At 42.3% G+C, this 21,582-nt stretch overlaps 1 protein-coding gene across 11 annotated transcripts in view; it reads left to right on the plus strand.

The window, feature by feature from the left end:
* The window catches only part of TEK (TEK receptor tyrosine kinase), a 91,981-nt gene extending 72,384 nt beyond the window's left edge, over positions 1-19,597 (plus strand). For 8 of the 11 annotated variants that reach the window (XM_078852941.1, XM_078852942.1, XM_078852943.1 and 5 more), the window contains 12 exons: positions 1,634-1,930; positions 4,446-4,745; positions 5,338-5,495; positions 6,531-6,741; positions 11,042-11,152; positions 12,171-12,361; positions 12,980-13,093; positions 14,604-14,674; positions 16,107-16,147; positions 17,462-17,558; positions 18,241-18,340; positions 18,522-19,597. In XM_078852941.1, the coding sequence (XP_078709067.1) occupies positions 1,634-1,930; positions 4,446-4,745; positions 5,338-5,495; positions 6,531-6,741; positions 11,042-11,152; positions 12,171-12,361; positions 12,980-13,093; positions 14,604-14,674; positions 16,107-16,147; positions 17,462-17,558; positions 18,241-18,340; positions 18,522-18,596 (1,766 nt within the window). In that variant the 3' untranslated portion in view covers positions 18,597-19,597. Of the gene's footprint in view, positions 1-1,633; positions 1,931-4,445; positions 4,746-5,337; positions 5,496-6,530; positions 6,742-11,041; positions 11,153-12,170; positions 12,362-12,979; positions 13,094-14,603; positions 14,675-16,106; positions 16,148-17,461; positions 17,559-18,240; positions 18,341-18,521 lie in introns of those variants that run through there. The other 3 variants (XM_073345545.2, XM_073345546.2, XR_013635848.1) reach the window with 3 other exon arrangements.
* Positions 19,598-21,582: the final 1,985 nt, after the last annotated feature.

The following is a 21,582-nucleotide window of genomic DNA, read 5'->3' on the forward strand; positions in this document are numbered from 1 at the left end:
ACTGAAGTCAATGGAAGCCTTTCCATTCATTTCAGTGGGTTTTGGACCAAGCCCCAAAATAATGTTTCTCAAACAGAGGGGCCTGGGGAGGTTCAGATCCTTTCAGAGGAGTCTCAAGCAAAGCAAAGGAAAATGTGGGGAAAGGGGAAGAATTGCAAAAAGTGACTAAATATCATTCTCCCCATTTTACAGGTTGGGAAAACTGAGGAATAATGAGGTTAGGTAACTTGCCCAATGCCACACAGCAAGTGCTCCACAATGTTGGGGATAGAACCCCTTCTCTTGATTGCTAGTGATGGCTCTAACCATTAGACTATGTTGACTTCTTTAAGGTTAAGATTATTCGAAAATCAGAATCTCATACAGAGTCAAGGAACAGAAAGAAATCAAATACTCAAGCACTAAATAAATGACCTCTTGTTTACTGAACCCTTAACATGGAAATGATCCATCAATAAAAAGAGAGGGGCCTGGCCCCTTCCTCATGTTTAAAAACTTCCACTTTGCATCCATAATCTTTCAACCCTCCTCCATCCCAGTGAAGGACATGAGACAAGAAAGATACTTTTTTGCTGACACCCAGGCCAACAGTTCTTTGTATGGAGCTTGTGCACACCAGCAACCAACCAGGGATCTACTAGTTGTAGAGTATTAGCTTTCTTCCCTCCACCCCATCTCCTTCAATGTAATTTGAATTCCCAAGTCTATTATCTCTATCCTCACATTGTCCCATAGCTCTGTTGTTTTACTTAACCACACGCAATATAGTTATTCAGGCCCCCTCATTCTCCTTCAAAGAACTGTAGGTAGTGAGAGGGGCATTAACCTTTGCTATTCTGATCTAGCAAATGTGACTGTGGCCAGGAAATAAAGTGCCAGGGTCTGATTCTCCATTGCCTTGCACCATGTGTAGTCATTAACACCTATGAAAGCGAATGTAGAATTCTACCAAATTGACATATTAGCCTTTTACATGCACTTTGTAGCACTATAAATTATTATACATGGTTCAGGGCAGTGGAGAATCAGGCATCAGGCCCTTGGTTTCTTACCAGCACTCCTGTTTGTGAAACCCTTATCACCAAATGTTAGAAGTAAACAATCTTTCACAAAAACAGAGCAAATGAAGCCACATGAATCCTTCAGTCCAGGAGGGAACGTGGCTGGAGGAGGTGGCTGGAGAAATTCCAGATTTTCTGAGAAGCAAATGGCATTTCAGAGAAACTGAAGATCTGAAATCCACCACCCTGCTACTTGTGGCAGGCCCAGCAGCATCAGAGATTGACAGTACTTTCCAGTGGCACCATCAAGGGCACTGCAAAATGCTAAAGTCATTTAAAAATGTCAGTATTGTGATCCATGCAAGGATGTCATGTCCCTGAGAAGCAACCCAAAACACGCCATGCTTGGGCTGAGCATTTGACCTCAACAGCAATTCTAGCCTCTGCTAGGTATGGAGGACAAGATTTGAACTATGGATGACCTCAGGCCTCACTTGGCAGTGCAGAGCACTAACCACTAACCCAGATGGCCAGTTCCAGATTATTGTTTTAATACCAGCCTTTGCGTGCAAGTATCCAGAAGACATAAAATAAAGTTTTTTTTCTCTCTCTCTCTCTGTGGATTCTCCAAGGTCTTCCTCCACCAGAAGGTCTCACCCTCCTTCCTAAAAGCAAGACATCTCTGATTTTGTCATGGCAGCCAATAGCACAGAAGCCAGAAGATGACCTTCTTGTTGAAGTGGAAAGGACGCGTGTGAATGACAACAGTGGTGATGAGATCAGTGTTATCACCCGTGTGCCAGGAAATATATCCACCCTGGTTATTGATGATTTAGAACCCAGACAGCAGTATAGGTGCAGGGTACGTGTGAATACCAGGTCTGAAGGAGAGTGGAGTGACTATTTGTATGCATGGACCTACAGTGACAGTAAGTGACTGGATTCACTTTACTTTATTTATTCCTTTCTCTTCCTCTTCCCCCTAACCACCCCCAGCAGGATTCTGATGTTGCTAGAGGTCTTTGTAAAATGTAATTGTGATGGGTTAAGTCACAGAGACCCCCTTGGGACTGTCACCTGTTGTGCTGAAACTACCTCTGAGCCCATCTTCCCTGCCAGCTTGGGACTCCAGAACCCTGTCTTGTTGAGCCAGACATGCAAGTCTGCTGCAACACAGACCCAGGGTCTGAACCACACCCCCAAACCTGCAGACTTAACTGAAAACAGCTCAGCATGTGCTCCTGTCTCCAGCACCCAGATACCCAATGGGATCTAAACCTCAAATAAATCTGTTTTACTCTGTATAAAGCTTATACAAGGTAAACTCATAAATTGTCCACCCTCTATAACACTGATAGAGAGAGATGCACAGCTGTTTGCTCCCCCAGGTATTAATCACTTACTCTGGGTTAATAAATAAACAAAAGTGATTTTATTAAGTATATAAAGTAGGATTTAAGTGGTTTCAAGAAATAACAGACAGAACAAAGTAAATTACCAAGCAAAATAAAACAAAACATGCAAATCTAAGCCTAATACATTTAAGAAACTGAATACAGATAAATCTCACCCTCAGCAATGTTCCAATAAGCTTCTTTCACAGACTAGACTCCTTCTTAGGCTGGGCCCAATCCTTTCCCCGGTACAGTTCTTGTTAGTTCCAGCTCAGGTGGTAACTAGGGATTTTCTCAAGACTGAAGCCCCTTTTGTTCTGTTCTACCCCCTTTTATAGCTTTGGCACAAGGTGGGAATCTTTTGTGTGTCTGGGTCCCCACCCCTCCTAAATGGAAAAGCACCAGGTTTAAGATGGATTCCAGTACCAGGTGACATGATCACATGTCACTGTAAGACCTCATTTTCCATTCTTTCAGGGCTGGCGTGCATGTAGCCAGGAAGGTTTGCGAGTAAACAGAACCATTCACAACCAATTGTCCTAGTTAATGGGAGCCATCAAGATTCCAAGCCACCACTAATGGCCCACACTTTGCATAGTTACAATAGAACTTCAGAGTAATACTTCATATTTCTAGCTTCAGATACAAGGATGACACATTCGTACAAATAGGGTGAACACACTCAGTAGATTATAAGCTTTGTAATGATACCTTACAAGAGACCTTTTGAATAACGCATATTCCAGTTATATCATATTCACACTTATAAACATATTTCCATAAAACATATGGAGTGCAACGTCACAGTAATTCTCTGCAGTAATAGCATAGTGCTTCTGAATGTGCATTTACAGCTGCTTTTAGCTATTGTTCAGAGGGATAACTGAGGGTCAGCACTAATTCTTATCCACCTGGTCAGAGACTAAGGATGTGAGTTTCAAAAGTTCCTAAGTGACTCAGGAGCACAGGTCTCAGTGACTTTCAATGGGATGTGTGCTCCTAAATCACTTAGGTGCTTTGGAAAATCCCACCCTCAGGGCCTGATTCTCAGAAGTGCTGGGCACCCACAGCTCCATCCAAGACAATAGGATCTTCACTGATTCGGGAAATCTGGCTGAGTTGTACCAAGCACTGAAGGGTGAGGAGAGGATGCAATGTCTGTGCACTACACTGAGTGCAGAGAGTAGTTGAGTCTGTCATAATGCTGGTGCTAGAATCCTCAAAGGAGGTAGGAAGGGATGAGAATGGTGGCAAGGCCATCGTCTCACCTGCCCCCTCCCTCCCCCCCCAGTACTGTCACCGCAGCCACACTCCCTGGGGACTCGTGAAGTCATTGTGCTTGCCTGAGGCCCAATGCTTCTAGTACGCTCCTCTGGAAGAGCACAACTCTGCACCGCTCATGCCTGCAACCTCAGTGCTAATCCCATTCGCACAGGTGCTTACCTACACTGGTAAAGGTTACACAGCTGGGCCCTGCATGTATTACAAACATGACAGTGGTGACCTGCTTCTGGAAATATCACCATAGGTATATTATTCCAAGGAGAACTTGTCTTGCCAGCTGTGATTGTGGCTACCAGCTAAGGGCTCAATCCTGCTCCCATTGAAATTTGTGGGAGTTTTGCCGTTGACTTCTACCCTTCCTAATGGCTGTTGGATGGACAAGGAAAACAGGCCTTAAAGAAATGAAAAGTAAGGGATACTGGAACCACAGGGGGATGCTGATCCAGTCAGGAGGTAAAATTATGCTGCCCTAATTCAAGAGGAAGCCCTTTGTCTAGGATAGTAGTACCTGAAGCAGTCTCTTCTTTTTCCTAGCAAGGATAGGGAATACCATGAGGACACTCTGCTGGAAGTGTTCAGTATTGCAGTAGTTGGTGCCAGAATGAAATGCACCATGTCAAGTTTATAAAAACATAGTCAAGTTTCATTTGCTGTCGCCCTGATCCTGGTTCTGTTTAAGCCAGTGGGAGTATTGGGGAAAGGACTGGCGCTAAGAGAAGGAGCAAGGATGGATGTAAACTGGAACATGTTCTTTTTTTGTCCATAGGAATCCCACCGTCACCTGACAACATCAAGATTTTCAACATCACGGACACCTCCGCCATCATCTCTTGGTCAACTGCTGCGGGACAGTCCATCTCCTCCATCATCATCAGCTACAAGATTTATGGCAAGGCTGAGTACAACCACATTGACGTCACAATAAAAAACACAACCATCACGCAGTATCATCTCAAGGGCCTCGAGCCGAACACTGCGTATCTGGTTCAGATTAGTGCACAGAACAATATTGGACTGAGCAACCCAAATCCCTCTCTTGAACTGCAGACTCTCCCGGAAACAAAAGGTTGGTTAACCCAGCTTCCTGAACTCAGTCCAAGCCATGCCTGGGCGGTCTGAGGGGCCATGTGGGTTAGCAAGCTGAGAACACAGCTGGGGACCGATGAGCTTTTATTTGTTACTCTGAATTTTGTTGGATTTTAAGAAAAATGTACCCAGTGCACATCCAGACAAAGACCTTAGAATTTAAATCCCAGCTCTGTTATTGGTTCACTGTGTAGCCTGGGGCAAGTCACACAATTTCCAGAAGTGGCTGCTGACTTTCAGTGCCCCAGTTATTGGGGGCCCAACGTTTCATAGATTCTTAGAGTTTAAAGCCAGAAGGGACCATTAGCTCATCAAATCTGACCTCCTGCATAAAACAGGCCATGGAATTTCACCAGCCTGGCCACCCACGGACTGACTTTCAGAGATGCTGAGCACCCCCAGCTCCAGTTGAAATCAGTGGAGCCACGGGTGCTCAGCACTACCGAAGATGAGGCCCAAGTTCTCTGGGCCTCCATTTGTGTATCTGTAAAATAAGAATGCTAATATTTACTCCCCTCAGAGGACTGTCAACGTTAACCAGATGCTATTAAGTGCCATTTTCCCCTCAACAGCTCCATATGAATCAAAGGGAGGGAAAATGCTGCTGATTGCTATCCTTGGCTCAGCAGGGATGACCTGCCTAACAATCCTCCTGGCCTTTCTCATCATGCTGCAGCTAAAGCGAGCCAACTTCCAGCGCAGAATGGCTCAAGCCTTCCAAAATGTGGTAGTGAGTTTCCAGTTTTGCTTTGTCGGTGCAGTTGTTCATCTCAGCCTCATCTGTTGTCTTTTTCTGATGGTTCCCTCCTCCTCCTCTTCTGACTTTCGAAATAAAGCTGCCCCCTAATGCATGTGCTAGCATTAATAGTGTCAAGCTTTCCTACCACTGACCCAGAGGTGAGCAGGGGATCACAACTGTGGGATACAAAGTTGAGGGTCCACCTAGAGAAGGAAGGCAACTATGTGCTATGTCTCCCCTTCTGCTTTACTGCTTCTATCTCCTTTGCAGCACCAGTTTGTGATCTGATGTGTGTGAGGACGGGAGGCATGCCCTGCCAGACCAGAGAAAGGCTTGTGAACACACTACTCGGTGTGGTGTAGTCTCCATTTAAGCTGCACCGTGGGTTGTAAAATGCAGTGCAAGTTACTGCTACTCCGAGCCCCAGTAACTGCTCCTCCACAGTCTGTAGAGATGGGCACGGCAGGCCAAGAGCCAGCCAATGGCAGCACCACACCTCTTCCGGCTTCTTTCATACAGTGGACAGTATGGGCCATCATCACCAGTTGTTAGGTCCCACGGAAACTCTCCCTACACTCTTTTCTTCCACATTAGCAAATCCTATGAGGATGCATTAATTAAAGCGAGGATGACCCCTCAAACACAGCAGACTATTTGATGTGCCCCAGCCTGATTAGGCAAGGGAGAGAGTGGAGACTATTTAGTTGCTAGATGTAATAGTTTGCTCAGATGTTTCGCTTTCTCTTCTTTCTTCCTCAACACTGCAGTGGAAGCTGCTCAGCATGAAGAAGGAAGCTTACCCAACCCTGTAGCCTACTTTCTGTCAGCCTCCACTACACTTTTATAAAAGTAGTCAGCGAGTGTCTCTCCTCTCATTTAGACAGTATAAACCAGGAATTACACTGCAGAAGACAATAAGCTAGAGAAGGCTCAGCTCCCATGTGCTTATATTGAATGGGTAGTAAGTTCTGTGGTATTACTCCATACGGTACAAACTACTACTAACGTGGTCAATTTTTTTCACAGAGAGAAGAGCCAGCTGTCCAGTTTAACTCAGGAACTCTCACTCTGAGCAGGAAAGCCAAGAACAGCCCAGACCCCACTATCTATCCAGTCCTCGAGTGGAATGACATCAAATTTCAAGATGTGATTGGGGAGGGCAACTTTGGACAAGTCCTTAAAGCACGAATTAAGAAGGATGGCTTGCGAATGGATGCTGCCATCAAAAGGATGAAAGGTCAGCGGTTTTCATTAAAGACTGCAGAGTCTTTGAGGCCGGGGCCCTATGTTTATCTGGGTTTGTACAGTGCCTGGCATAAGGGGACCTTGATTCTGACTGGGGCCTCTGGCTGCTACTGTAATATAAATACTAAATAATAAGCATGAATAATAAGCTCACTTCTGCTTTTGCCTGGCCAAGGTTTGCATCCTGGAGATGGCTTTTTTTTCTGTCGGTGTGTTTTTTATAGTTTAACCCGGTATCATTGAGTGCTGACTCTTCCATATGAGTTTCAGTCTGTTTGATGAGTCACATGAAAATCTCATCATTTGCTACTCCACAGTGATAATGGCACAGAGCCTTTAAAACTTGCCAATGTTGCCTTAAATAAATAGATACGGTAGCAGTATATTTGTAGGGTCATTTAAATTTCCTTCTACTTCTTTTTGGGCATCACTTCTCTATCTAAGGCCTGGTCTACACTGCGGGGGGGGGGGCGGGAATCAATCTAAGTTAAGCAGGTTCAGCTACGTGAATAATGTAGCTGAAGTTGCTGTACTTAGACCTACTCACTGTGGTGTCTTCACCATGGTGAGTCGACTGCTGGGATCCCCCATCGACTCTGCCTGCGCCTCTCGCAGCGGTGGAGTTTAGGAGTTGACAGAAGAGTGCTCAGGGGTCGATTTGACCCTCGCTGGATCGATTGCTGCCCTCTGATCTGGCAGGTAGTATAGACATACCCTAAGGTACTTTTAAGATGCTTATCAGCATGGTATCTAAGTTCCAGAAATACTAGAATACTGCCACTATAGTGCCTGGAATAGTGCAGATGTTGTTATGCAGCTCTCTAGGTCATTATCCAAGGAAACTGGCAATTGTTTAAGGGTGGCCATTGTATCATCCATTCTCAGAAAAAGAAGAGAAAACCTGGTTGCTGCTGGTGCATGGAATGGTGAATGCTGAGTTTTTAATGATACCCAGTGTGACCGGAATCCCAGGGGAGCCGACTGAGGTCACTCAATTAGGATGAAGTGCAAAGAATGGGGCAGACAATCCCCAAAGCTGGAGGATATTCCAATACTTAGATTTTCCAAGCCAGCACAAAACCTTCTATAATACCTTACTGGTTACCCAGAAGCCAACAACGCAGTTCCCTTAAAGTAACCCAGCCTCAGACCTTCACCCAGACACCCAAGTTAAATATGATAAGAACTAATGAAAGCTTATTAATCATATAAAAAGTTTCTACCAATCCCAAAGGATCGGACACATTACCTCCCAGGTTAATGAATATTCCAGATCTTACCCAAATACATGCTTACAGCCAATTCTTATTAACTAAACTAAAATTTATTAAAAAATAAAAGGGAGAGAGGATTAGTTAAAAGACCAGTATACACACAGACATGAGTACAGTGCTTGAGATTCAGACTCATAGCAGAGATGGTGAGTTTTGTAGAGGCAAAAAGTTTCATATTTCAGAAATAGTTCATAGGTTATAGTCCAATGTTTATATTCAAGGCGGGCCAGTCAGCGCTGGGATCTTATTCCTTGTTGCTTAGGCTTCCCCTGCATGAAGCCTCAAGCAGATCTGAGATGACAGGATCAGGACCCAAGTCTCAGGCCTTCTTGTGACAGATCGGGGACTCGGAGAACAATAGACACTCATTTCCTAAGCATGGCAGATAATTCTCCACACAGATCCACATAAAGCATTGCCTGTTTTTCCACCATTTGCAGATGATTGGCTATACACTTCAAAGAAAGATGAATACAGCGATATCCTAGGTTTACAGTTCATTTAATTGTTAAGAATTTCTTTTGATCTCTGAATTAACAGAATACAGCATAGACAGGGACTGTTTGATTACACTGTTGATCTCTACCCATATATATGTAAATACACAAAAACACAAACATTGTCTCCCCTTATGTTTTTAAGGGTTGAATTTGAGTCATTGGTCTTGCAGGGTGCTTAATCCTTTCTTCCTTAGTTTGGGCTTTTAATTTGATCATCAACTTTAATCTGCTCTGGAGAAACATTTTCCTGACCAATGCGTTCTTTCTGCGCTTTATCTATTTCCAGATTCACTTGTGAGATATTAGACAGACATTCAGAAACTTCATTCACATATAAACTGCTTTTCTGCACAAACAGCTATTTTCCACAGACAAACATTTGGAGAATTCCTCAATAGGCAAGTTATTGCCCCAATAGACACAGGTTTAGGATTATTTCTTTCCTGTGACTGATTTATGTTAACCTGACTAAACAAAGCTTTAATATCATGCTCAATCAAAAGATGCTTAGGCAATAACTTCCTTACACCGGCTATAACTTCATGTTTAATGCCATTCCACTCAAGGTGGATTCTGGCTGAAGGCACATTTACAGCAAACTCATAGAGGGTTAAAATATTCACACTTTCACCTGGTAAGTAATCTTCCTCTTTGACAAGATCCTCTTTAACAAGACTGATGTTAGAACCTGTAATTTGCCCTAAACAGCTTTTACCATTGATTTTTACATTCTTTGCCCAAGTTATGGGGTTACCTTCACCTGACCTCGCAGTAAAAGCATTTACATAAAAGGTGGCAGAGTTGGGGTATATTTTAGTTACACATAGACAACTACTTAGAGTCAAACAACATACCAACATGGTTACAAACTGGATAGATTCTATCCCCATCTTTGCTGTTGAGACGCTTTTCAGGATGATGCTGTCCTTCATTCTCTTGAGTTGGAGCTTAAGTTTGTCCATTTTGCCTTAGCTTCTAGTTCCTGCAATTGAATATATGTGATTCTTTGTTAATGTTCAGAACACAGGCGTTTTCTTTCAGCAGCATCTCTTTCCGTATCAGCTATCTTTTGCTTTCCCTGCAATCGAAGAGGTATTAGCTTTTGTTCAAGTTGCTGCTAGTTTCTCACTGCAGGCATTTTCGCTGGGTCTGCCTCCTGATTACTGGCCATTAACAGATTTTTCAATTCTTGCTCTGGGGCCTTTTTTTAAAAGACAACCCCCTCTGTGAGCACAATTCTTCCAAGCTTTTTCTGTCAGGATCTTCCTAGGATCTGGGTCACTCACTGTAACTGATTTTTAACCCTTAAGCTCTCCAATATCAAAATTAATTTTTGACAAGTGTGTGGTTTTGATCCAAAAACCCAATTAACCTGTGGTAATGTGTGTCCAAGCACAACTACGCCACTATGACCGGAGTCCCAGGGGAGCCGACTGAGGTCACTCAATTAGGATGAACTGCAAAGAATGGGGCAGGTATTGGATATTCCAATACTTAGATTTACCAAGCCAGCACAAAACCTTCTATAATACCTCACTGGTCATGTGTCACACCCAGTGTGCATCTTTTATGGATGAAAAACTGGTCTAAGTGTGGGTAGCCCAGAAGGGCAATACCACTCTGGCTATGCCAGCATGCCAGCTACAATACACAAGTAGAAACAGGGACATGAAACGCTGGTATATGGTAAATTAAAACATAAGTTTAGGGGCAACTCTCCAGCCACTCTCCCAAGATTTATAATGTATCTTTTAAACAGAGAGATCCAAGCATTGTTGATTTTGCTCTTTAGGAATCATTAGGCTCAGTCCAACTCTCAGTGGATTATTTTGATTGACTTCAGCTGGGGTTAGATTGGACCCTTAATTAAGGACAAGATGAATCATAGCGGTAACCGAGGTTTATTTGATTTTGCAGGGTAGGTATAAAACCAGGCATATTTCACAACTGTGCTATGATGTTTCAGATCATATTCTCATTTTTAGATGTTAAAGATCTTTTCATCATAGGTAAACAGAAAGTGGGTTCAGTTGGTTTACTACACCAGACTTCACAGAAGTCTTATTTTGTGCTGCATTGTAAGTGTGCTAGGTGAAAAATATTTCTGGTGTACGATCGTGTTAGCCTATCGATGGCTTTTAGAATAAGCTTGCTTGGCTACTTTTATTACCCTTGAATTGGATGCTTTAAGGCGTTTGGTATTTGGGGACTTCAATATCAAGATCTGCTCACTCTCTTTTTTAGGCTGATGGATTTGTATAACCTGCTAAGGCATATTGTGTCTCTATACCATAAGAGGAGTGACATATTGGGTGTGACTGTTGAAGACATTATGATGCCTCTAGGTTTTTGACTGAAGAATGATGTTATTATTTAGGTAAAGACTGGAATACCATGGAGTTTATCCCTTTTCAACATCAACCAGTAGTCCAAGTTCTTGTCTTAATGACAGTAGCAACAGCGTGGTTTTAACTGCAGTTTAGATGAGTACATAAATAAATGTTTCTTATATTTTCAGAGTATGCCTCAAAGGATGATCACAGAGACTTTGCTGGAGAATTGGAAGTTCTTTGTAAACTTGGACATCATCATAATATCATAAATCTTTTGGGAGCATGTGAACATCGGGGTACGATATTTTGTTTACCTGGCTTTAAAAATTCCAATAAAATAAAATATAAAACTACATATTTGTCTAGGCCAGAAATTCTCCTTATATTAAAGTAATTATTGTGCTCAGAAAAGGAAAGATGGCACCCTTTTTATAACATAAAATATAAGCAGATTTTTACATAAAATATTTAGATGCATAATAAACAGAAAACACGACATAGCTAAACAGTGGTCTGTGGACCACCAGTGATCAGCAGTGCTCTTTTTGGTGGTTTGCAGAATTAATCTGTTTCAAAACCAAGCAATGGGGTAATTGGACAGGAGGTTTGTTCATAAGCCAATGTTTACCTGGGAGGATTACTGCAGTGAATAGATCTACACCAGTTAATGATCTGGCCACTTACTACAGTACAACTTTAGAGTTACGAACACCAGAGTTATGAACTGACGAGTCAACCACGCACCCCATTTGGAACTGGAAGTACGCAATCAGGCAGCAGCAGAGACAAAAAAAAAAAAACAAGTAGAGTACTGCGTTAAATGTAAACTACCAAAAAAAATACAGGGAAATTTAAAAAAAAAAGATTTGACAAGGTAAAGAAACTATTTCTGTGCTTGGTTCATTTAAATTAAGATGGTTAAAAGCAGCATTTTTCTTCTGCACAGTAAAGTTTCAAAATTCACTTGTAAACTTTTGAAAGAATAATCAGAGTCTGGAACAACCTCCGTTCCTCAGGTGTTTGTAACTCTGAGGTTCTACACTGTATTCCACACTGTGAACTGCTGGGCTGCAACATTTCTGTTATGAAAAACGCTTTTTGAACTATAAAATCACAAGAATCCTTCTGAAATGGCCATCATTGCCATCTTCTTCTTCTGCATCTGAGAAATAGAAGGTTTGTTTGTTTGTTTGTTTGAATCTTGTGTGGCATTATACTGTAGTAGTGGGACCCAATCAGGGGAAATGCATAATCACTGACACTGTCTCCATTTTTAGCTTGTTATGTAATACTGCTCTCTCTGTTTTACATTAGGGTATCTTTACCTGGCTATTGAATATGCTCCCCATGGAAATTTACTCGATTTCCTAAGGAAGAGCAGAGTGCTGGAGACAGACCCAGCATTTGCTATTGCCAACAGCACTGCCTCCACGCTGTCTTCTCAGCAGCTTCTGCATTTTGCAGCAGATGTGGCCAGAGGGATGGACTACTTAAGCCAAAAACAGGTCAGCTCTGAGCTCCTTGTCTTTTAAAAACACAGCGCTTTAGTTTTTAGGGCTTGATCTAGTTTTTGTCACCTCTATTCAATATGTATTGTTAGGGCTATACCAGAACTGATCTTTTATACAGTCCCCAAGGATAACAGGAACACACTGACCCCTCCTAAAAGATAAGGTCAGGATGACAGTTTGTAATAGAGATGTTTTGATTGAACCAACATGATCAAGGTGATAACTAGCCGCGCAGGGGACAGTGATTAACTATGTCAAAGGGGCAGTACTAACTTGTTTGTATAAGGGTATAAAGATGAACCTCAGAGGGAGAATCAGCCAAGGGGGGACCAAAAAGTCCCGCCATTCACTGAGCTGCATCCATTGTCATGGGCATACGTCTTAGCATCCTTGTAGAGTCTACCAGGTGCTATTACCATGCTTTATTGATAATAAACCTGGACTGGCACCTTCGTACTTTAATGACTCTTGTGGTCATTGGGCGGTTCGCTCCACGTCTACTGTGCCAGCTGTCTGCACAAAGCTGGGGCAGCACACAGGGAGAACACACACACACAGCCGAACATCTAAGCATACTGGGTTACCTCAGAATTTCTGTTTTCTTTATTGTAGTTTATTCATCGCGATTTGGCAGCAAGAAACATCTTGGTTGGAGAAAACTATGTTGCAAAAATAGCAGATTTTGGATTGTCTAGAGGTCAAGAAGTTTATGTTAAAAAGACCATGGTAAGGATTGAAACAAACATGTTCAGTATGATCATTCTTTAAGAAAATCACACCTCATCAGGGGTTATTACTATGTCTTTTTTTTAGAGATGGAGCCAAGAGACAAAGTTTGGTTCTTAACCTTCCTAAAGTCCAAGGAACCAGTTGCAAAAATTTCATGCAAAGTTCAGGGATATTTGGATGTAGCTTTTTGGCTGAGGCCCATCACTAGCCATTTAAAAAAAACATCTTTCAACTATAATCTGTATTCAGATGGCTTCATTCTATTGACATAGGTGGAGCTATGTCAACTTGCGTCAGCTAAGGATCCCATTGTGCAAAACAGATGTGTTAAAGCAATGGCAATTCTGTTCTATACAGATATTTGGATCAGAGTAAATGTTGGTACATATGACATCACTAATAAGTAAGATTTCAGTAGTTTTGAATGTCACACATAGGACAAATACAACAATTAGTCTTGTTGTCGCGATTCAGAGTACTAAAAATTTAAATTAAAAGAAAAGAAGAAAAAAGCAAACTAGTTATTCACAGGCAGCTTTGTCTCACAACTGAAATAGTGAACTACTAAAAAAGGGTGTCACAACCACAGACAACTGTCCAGATGTGCTGAAGGAGTTCTGGGATATAACACTGTCACGCAAGGGATGGGAACAACTCTAGCTAGAAGTGTCTGATTATTTTTAATCAAAGGCAGACTTATTTAGACGCAAATCCTTTGCACAAGCTGAAAGTTTGTACTCCAACCCTGGCCTTTGTATTTATTTCATGAATGTAATGAGGAAAAATGAAATAGGAATGTAAAGGCACGTAACTGATTCTTATGTTCCAATTTGATATTTACAAAGCTCATATATGAAAGTGAATCCCTCCATGATCTGCACTGGTGTAAAGCCAGTGACCTAAGATTAGGATCAGGGCCTGAGAAAGTAATGAGACTGAATGTTGATGAATCATTGGTCAAACTATCTTGCACACTCCCCTAGAGGTTCCATTGAAAAGTGGGTGGAGTGGGTGGGAGTGATGAGATGGAATCTTATGTGCAAGGCTCCTCAGGGAGGAAGACCAGTTCCCAGGCACTAAACCCTTGGCATCCCTTGAAGAGGAAGAAGTGAACTTTCTAATGAGTCTCTTCATCCAATCCCACATGATTCTGCCTCTGTGTCACTGATACCTTGTGGTCAATGGGAAAGGAATGGTTCACAGGATGTGCATCATGCAAGCAGAATTGTTTCCAATTCATAGTGGGACCACACTCATTTGGAAAGAACTTCTCTTTGCTTTACTGGGAGCTGTGCATCTGGGACCTGATTGTACAACCAGTGCTCAAGTTGGGGAGCATGTATATCAGTAGGCCTATTGACGTGAATGGGGCTACCTGTGTAAGTGCTCACTAATGTAAGTAATGGTTGTTCGTGGTGCAGGTTTCAGTAAGATTGTTTTGAAACAGCTATGAACACTACCATTAATATAATAGCCTGTAATGCAATTCTAATGGCATCACTTCCAGGGAAGGCTTCCAGTGCGATGGATGGCAATTGAATCTCTAAATTACAGTGTGTACACCACAAACAGTGATGTGTAAGTACAGTTCTTTAACATGTTTTTAACAAGACTTTCTTTAATAACATCGAAGCTTCATAGGGGAAAGTTTTTTTGCCAGCGTTTTTAATCGTGCAGCTATTAATTCATGGAACTCAGAAAACACAGGCATATGTGTCACCATGTGGGCAGACAGCTTATCAGACTACAAGGAATAGTCTGGAAAAACTGAACCAGGCTAAGTTTGGGTCTGAGTCCAGATCTGAGTTTCTACAAAGTACATGGGATTTTGGACATGGGGTTAGTTCAGGGGCATCTCTAGTTTGAAACTCAAACTCAAATGCACCTTTGGAAGGCCCATACGAACACCAGTTTCTGCCAGCGAAGTGTAGCAAGTATCCAGGAAAACAGCAAAAGTTCAGATCTGTGATAGCAGTACATGCCAGGAAATCAGATAGAGTTGGCCAAGCTCTACGGGCTTGATCTAGCAAAGCACTTAAACATGTGCATAGCTGTAAGTACTTGAGCTGTCTCATTAAAGTCAACAGGACTCCTTGTGGGGTTTAAGTGCCTTGCTAGGTCACAACCTGAGCGAAAAGGGGAAAGTAATCAGAGGCGATACCTCTGCCGAAATTTTCTGTATAGACTATAGTGCTGGTTCATTTCTATGCGACGTCTGACACATTTGGTCATTTTCTATTGAACTTAGTCTCTGTAAATCTTTAAGTGGAGAGACGAAAAGGAGGTACAAAATAATTCTTCTTTGCATGACAGTCTCTTCTGGAATCAGATAAACAAAATAGCAGAATATAATCGTAGTTAAAAAAGAAACCTCATAAGGAGGTTTGCCAGAAGGTGGGGACGAATGACAAGGGATGGGTCATTTGATGATTACCTGTTCTGGTCATTCCTTCTGAAGCCCCTGGCATTGGCCACTGTCAGAAGACAGGACACTGGGCTAGATGGACCTTTGGTCTGACCCAGTATGGCTGTTCTTACATTCTTGATGACTCCTTTAAGAGCCAATTTCTGCCCACCTGACTAGTGCTATTGAAGTCAGTCACCAGTGTAAATTCAGCATAATTTCATGTACTTCAACGAAATTGTTCTGGGTTTACACTGGTGACACTGAACTGTGAGAAGAGTTTGGCACTTTGTGTATTAAATGAGACAGAGACAGTGAGGAAATGGGCCAGATCCTCAGCTGGTGTAAATCAGCGTAGCTCCATTGATGTCAGTGGTACAATGCTCATCTACACCTGCTGAGAATCTGGCCTTATATGTTTTAAAGCCTGGATCCTTACTCCCAAACAGAAAATTGATCAGAAAAAAATGAAAAGAGTGAATTGTAACTTACGTTCTCTGTATATTAGCAAAATGTCTTTTTAAATTCTCTTCAGTATCACACCTGTTCACTTTTAATCATTGTTCCTATCAAGGTATGAGTGCTTTTTCTTTGTCCCTATTGCAGGTGGTCATATGGTGTCCTGTTATGGGAAATAGTCAGTTTAGGTAAGTATCCATTTTTTTCTGGTAGACAAATAAACCAGCATGGGATATTCTAGTACAGTATCCCTACTGGGTATTCTTGGCTCTCAGCCCTGCATTCAGCCCACTAAGCCATTCCTCGCTTTCAAACATCTTCCGCTGTTTTCTTTTGATTTATTAACTACATCCTGCATTGGTCACAATACCCTTAAAAAAATCATCACAATTCCAACTCAGTCCAGGTCAGGCACCACATTACCTGAGCAAGGTAGAGAGAGACTCTTTTCATTATCCCATGGCAAGGAATTTACACCAGGTATTTTCTTTTAAAAAACAAATATTCCAAGGGTGAGCTTAATAAAAGGACCAAGGCACTTAACTGCCACTTTAGGCACTTACATCCCAGGCTGCACTGGGTTTCACAAACCCCCTGCTCAGCTGCCCATGAACCCTGTCGGCGCCTGTTTCTGCCTCTGAGCGTGCGCACTGCAGCCATGCCATGTGTCTGGATTCCTAAGCCCCAGAGCCAAACAGAAACCAGGAGAAGCTAGGCATTCTTTCACCTAAGTCACCTATGGGGCCCAATCTGGTAAGTGTGCTCAGAGCATGCCTACTGGATTGGCCCCTAGAGGTGAGTTTTTGCAAAACAGCTGGAGGAGGAAGAGCCCACACCCCTCAGCTTGGCAGTTCCCATTGGCTATGTTAGGCCAGGAGCTACCTAGCCTGCTGGCTTTTTGTAAAGCCCATTCTGAGGTGCTGATTTCTCTGCATTCATTGTATAGGGAGCTTAGGTGCCAAACTCAGGCTTTGTGAATCACGGTGATTTTCTACGTATCTATAGTCAATGTCACCAGGCCTAAATTTCTTTGTGGACCTAGCCCTAAGAGTACTCTCCAAATATAAGTTAGAGCCTGATCCTGCAAACACTACCACTGGTCACATGGGATCTAAGTCTGATCTTATTTACAGCAGTGTAAAACAGGAATAACGCTACGGAAGGCAGTGTAAGTGAGATCAGAATCAGGCCACTGGCTGGAAAAATTTGATGAGACACATTATCAATGGAACTGTGCCAGTTTACACCAGCTGAGGATCTGGCCCGTTTGCCTTTTACTTTATAAAAACACTGTGCATGGTTTTAGCACAGCATAAATAATGACTAAAATTATTATTATCAAATACAGTTACTTAGTACAATCTTCCTTCATCTTTAACCTGCCTTCATCAAATATTTTGTTGCTGAGCCATCCTGTGGCTCTTGTGCTGAGCGCGGTTATCCTTATTTGTGATAGCACCAGAAAAATTTGCTTAAGCCCGTGTTAAAATCTTGTGTTTTAGGTGGGACACCATACTGTGGAATGACATGTGCAGAACTCTATGAGAAATTGCCACAAGGGTACAGACTGGAGAAGCCTCTCAACTGCGATGATGAGGTGTAAGCAAACAAGTTCATTAATTATTATTTTATTTCCATTGTTTACTGTGAAAATAGCAGTTTTCAGGGAAGCCCTGATTCAGCAAATGTGTGATTTTTTTAAATATTCAATAATATAGCTGTATGAGGCCTGAATGCACTGTTGGTTGCAGAATGGCAATTTGCCTCCAGAGGTGCTATACTTTGCACAGGCTGGGTGGCTGTCCTTTTGAAAACCACCGCAACGTTCCACACGAAAGATCACCTTCAAGAAGGCCAAGCATGGGAAATTTAAGCCCAAATATGGCAGTTGAAAAAGTAAAACAAAGCATGTTTGAATTGAAATGGGTTTGCTACCTTAACAGGTGTGGGCAACACCAGTACAGTTACCACCACGCTGGAGGAAACCGTGGAGGAGATCATACATGTGGCTGTGTGTCACATCGTACATGTGGCTGTGTGCCATGCAGTAAAGCCAATTCCTATGCGGGAGTCTGGGAATGCCGAATGAGAGGCTCAGGTGGTGAAGCACTGCTATAACAGCTCCTGTGCCTCCCACTGCTTGGTGCACCTCTTAGAGGTCTGGCTGAAAATTCCAGCCTTAAACTGGGGCTGCTTGCCATGGTTTTAAGATGGAATCTGCAGGCCTTGTGTTCAGTGACATGCTGCCAAGTCCTCATCGGGTTGTGTCTGATTTTTAAAGGTATGACCTAATGAGACAGTGTTGGCGGGAGAAACCGTATGAAAGGCCATCATTCGCTCAGATCCTGGTGTCACTGAACAGGATGTTAGAGGAACGAAAGGTAAGGCTATGCTAGCTTAAAGTCCAAAGGCTAAATCTTTCCATGGCATGTGTGTCAAGTTCATTGGGGGGTACTGTAAACACAAGTAGTGAGCTCTATATCCCCAAAATAATTAGAGCACAGCTTAGTGCGCTTGAGGAAAAACATGCATCACCTACTTCAACCTCTCTTCTTCTTTCAGACATATGTGAATACCACGCTGTATGAGAAGTTTACCTATGCAGGCATTGACTGCTCTGCTGAAGAAGCTGCTTAAGACAGAAAAAAATCTTCATATATTGAATAACTATTAAACAAACCAAAAACTCAGCCTTCTGGGGCACAGAATGGGATGTGCTGTGTATAGCTCTTTGTAAAATATTGTTGAACCACAGATAGCATTGTGTATATCTTACAGTAAGCTCTGCCTCCATAGACTGTAGGAATGTATATACTGTTTTGAGTAAGAATGGGCTAAAGTCATCAATTCTAAGGTTTCAGAGTAGTAGCCATGTTAGTCTGTACCAGCAAAAACAACAAGGAGTCCTTGTGGCTCCTTAAAGACTAACGAATTTATTAGGGCTTAAGCTTTCGTGGGCTAGAACCCACTTCATCAGATGCATGGAGTGAAAATACAGGAGCAGGTATAAATACATGAAAGGATGGGGGGATTATTTTACCAAGTGTGAGGGCAGTCTTTACAAAACGTAAACTTAACTTCCCCAATAGTAATTTCTCCCCACTGTTACTCTCACCTTCTTGTCAACTGTCTGGGCCACTCTCTAATCACTTCAGAAGTTATTTTTCCTCCCTTGGTATCCTACTGTTAATTGATTTATCTCGATCGACTGACCTCACACTTGGTAAAGCAACTCCCCCATCCTTTCATGTATTTATACAAGCAACTGCTGTTTGTTTTTTGTCATTCAGTTTAATAGCCAATTTCTGTATTAAATATCAATGTTTATCTTGACAATATATATATTAGAGAGTGGTGTTATTTTAGAAAGCCACAGGGCGTTTATCACAAAGACTGGGCATTCATAAATGTATTACATATTGTAAAACACATTTCTAAAAGGTCAGTTTGGCTACAAGTGCAATTTTTTCATTTTGTATTTGAGTCTAATAATACACTGACTAAGTATGGATCATTAGTTAATTATAAACAGGCAAGGTTCACTTACTTGCTTGTGACCACCCCTATTCCTTGTGTGCCTGGCTGTAGTTTACTGTGTCACCTTTAACAAATAATGTACTAAAAGCCTTTGAAATATTTTTCTTCAGTGGCATTATTAAAAGGTTCTCAACTCCTACACATCATTCAGCTAATGTACATGATGGTCAAGAGGGCAGGAAATATTTTTACATTTCAGTATAATGGCCTTCTGCATTAGTGTGTCTGAGAACTGACTCCGGACTCTTGCTATCAGATGAAGATCTTTAATTCGCTCTCAGCCCATGGGGGGCAGGAAGGACGCCTGGGCCATGGTGGCGCCTCGCAACTGCTGGGTGAATCTTCCTCAACTCCACAGCCACCCCCCAACAGGTCCCTGCCCCTGGCTGCGTCCCCTCCTCACCATCCATCCCCCACAGAGACAGGGCAAATGAGCCAGCTATTGGACACAGTCTGCCTAAAGTGCTGATAAATTTTTATAATGTCAAAGCTGTAATAATTTTAAAAATAATTGCTGAAGAATGTTGAAGCTGTTTAGACACATTGTAACAGCCCAGTACCCCTCCATCAGGGTTACACTGCACACCAGTTAGCATCACACAGACGTGTCTTCACAAGCCATTTACAGCTCACATTTTTGGGGCCCAAATTTGCAATTGGTTGTGCGGGGGTGAGGGAAACCTAGACAGAGTCTCATGCTCCCAGATATATCAAGGCCAACTCTATGAAACCTATGAGGGTTGGGGGAAGAGACTTTAACGTGACATGTTTGTGGTACCACCTCCCCCCCCCAACCCTCCCCAAAAAACCACCCCAGATCTTTATATGAGTGTATGACCTTGCATGATTATGGCTTGATATGGTACTTTAACATTTTTGATTAAACTAATCATGTTACACTAATGCTTTGAGCCCTCCCTCCCCACCAGTTCTGCAAAGGATGCTAGCACTACAGTCCTGGTGCTGGCGTGAGCATGCCTCCCCAAGACCCTAAAGAGGTACTTTATTCCAGAAAGGGGACACTAAGGGGGACCACATTTGTAACTACCCCCCTTTGATGGTATGCTAGCTACATTATGCCACAGGCTGCCTGTTAAAACAAACTGTGTTTATGTGAACACACAGCCATAGCTCTGTACAAACACAATCACCTGTACAAGACAAATTTCAGAGCTATGTGTATATTACCTCGATTGTTACCAACCCTATGTGCATTCAGTCTTCTTCCTGGGGCAGAGAAGTTTGGATTAAACATTTCATGCCCTTTGGACAGCTCACACAACCAACTCCTTCCCCCCCCCCCTCAAACAACACACCCACGAGCAAAGTTTTTAGATACAGCCCTTTGTCAGGTCATTTTTAGAGAAAGTTTTGTACCCCTTTGCTGTGATAGAAAGATTTTTGGCACCTATGTCTTTGTCAACAAAAGGCTGATGAGTGCTAGCTGTGGCCTTTTCAGAGGTGAGTAATAAGTTTCTTTTAGGTGTGGCACACACCCATTCCAAGTCATGCAATGTCTCTGTTTGAAAAAAACCTACATATTGGAAGTAGTATAGGTCTCCCACTTTAACTTGTAATACAATCTAGGTGGGGAAACGATGCATTGTTGAAAGGGGAGTAATGAAATTGGGCTTTTCTACAGGCAACCTCCCTGTTTATGTACTTTGTGCAAAGAACCATTTGTCATGTGGCATAATATTCTACCACATGGTTATTTCTAGCAGGCACTTAACCTGCTACTGATTTGGAATAGAGTTGTTTACCCCACTGTCCCTGCACTAGTGCCTACAGGTTTGGTGTCATTTTTTCCTTTCCATTATTTCATTCATCTTTAACAGGAGAATGCATAAGTAAAATTGCACTCTACATGACACAGGTATCTAGTTTGAGCTATAATACTGGAAGGATTTCAATGCACTCCATCATCTGTTCTCTACCAAGAAAGAGAAGTCACACACCTACATTGCCCAAATTTCATATTTTGTGCATTAACTAGTGCTACAGCATAAATTACAGATCAGATTATGGAAGCACATATGGGTCTATGAAGAAAAAATTGTAGCTTCATGAGAAATAAGTGGCCAAC

The sequence above is a fragment of the Lepidochelys kempii genome, chromosome 5 (assembly GCF_965140285.1).
Source record: "Lepidochelys kempii isolate rLepKem1 chromosome 5, rLepKem1.hap1, whole genome shotgun sequence".
NCBI classification, from domain to species: Eukaryota; Metazoa; Chordata; order Testudines; family Cheloniidae; genus Lepidochelys; species Lepidochelys kempii.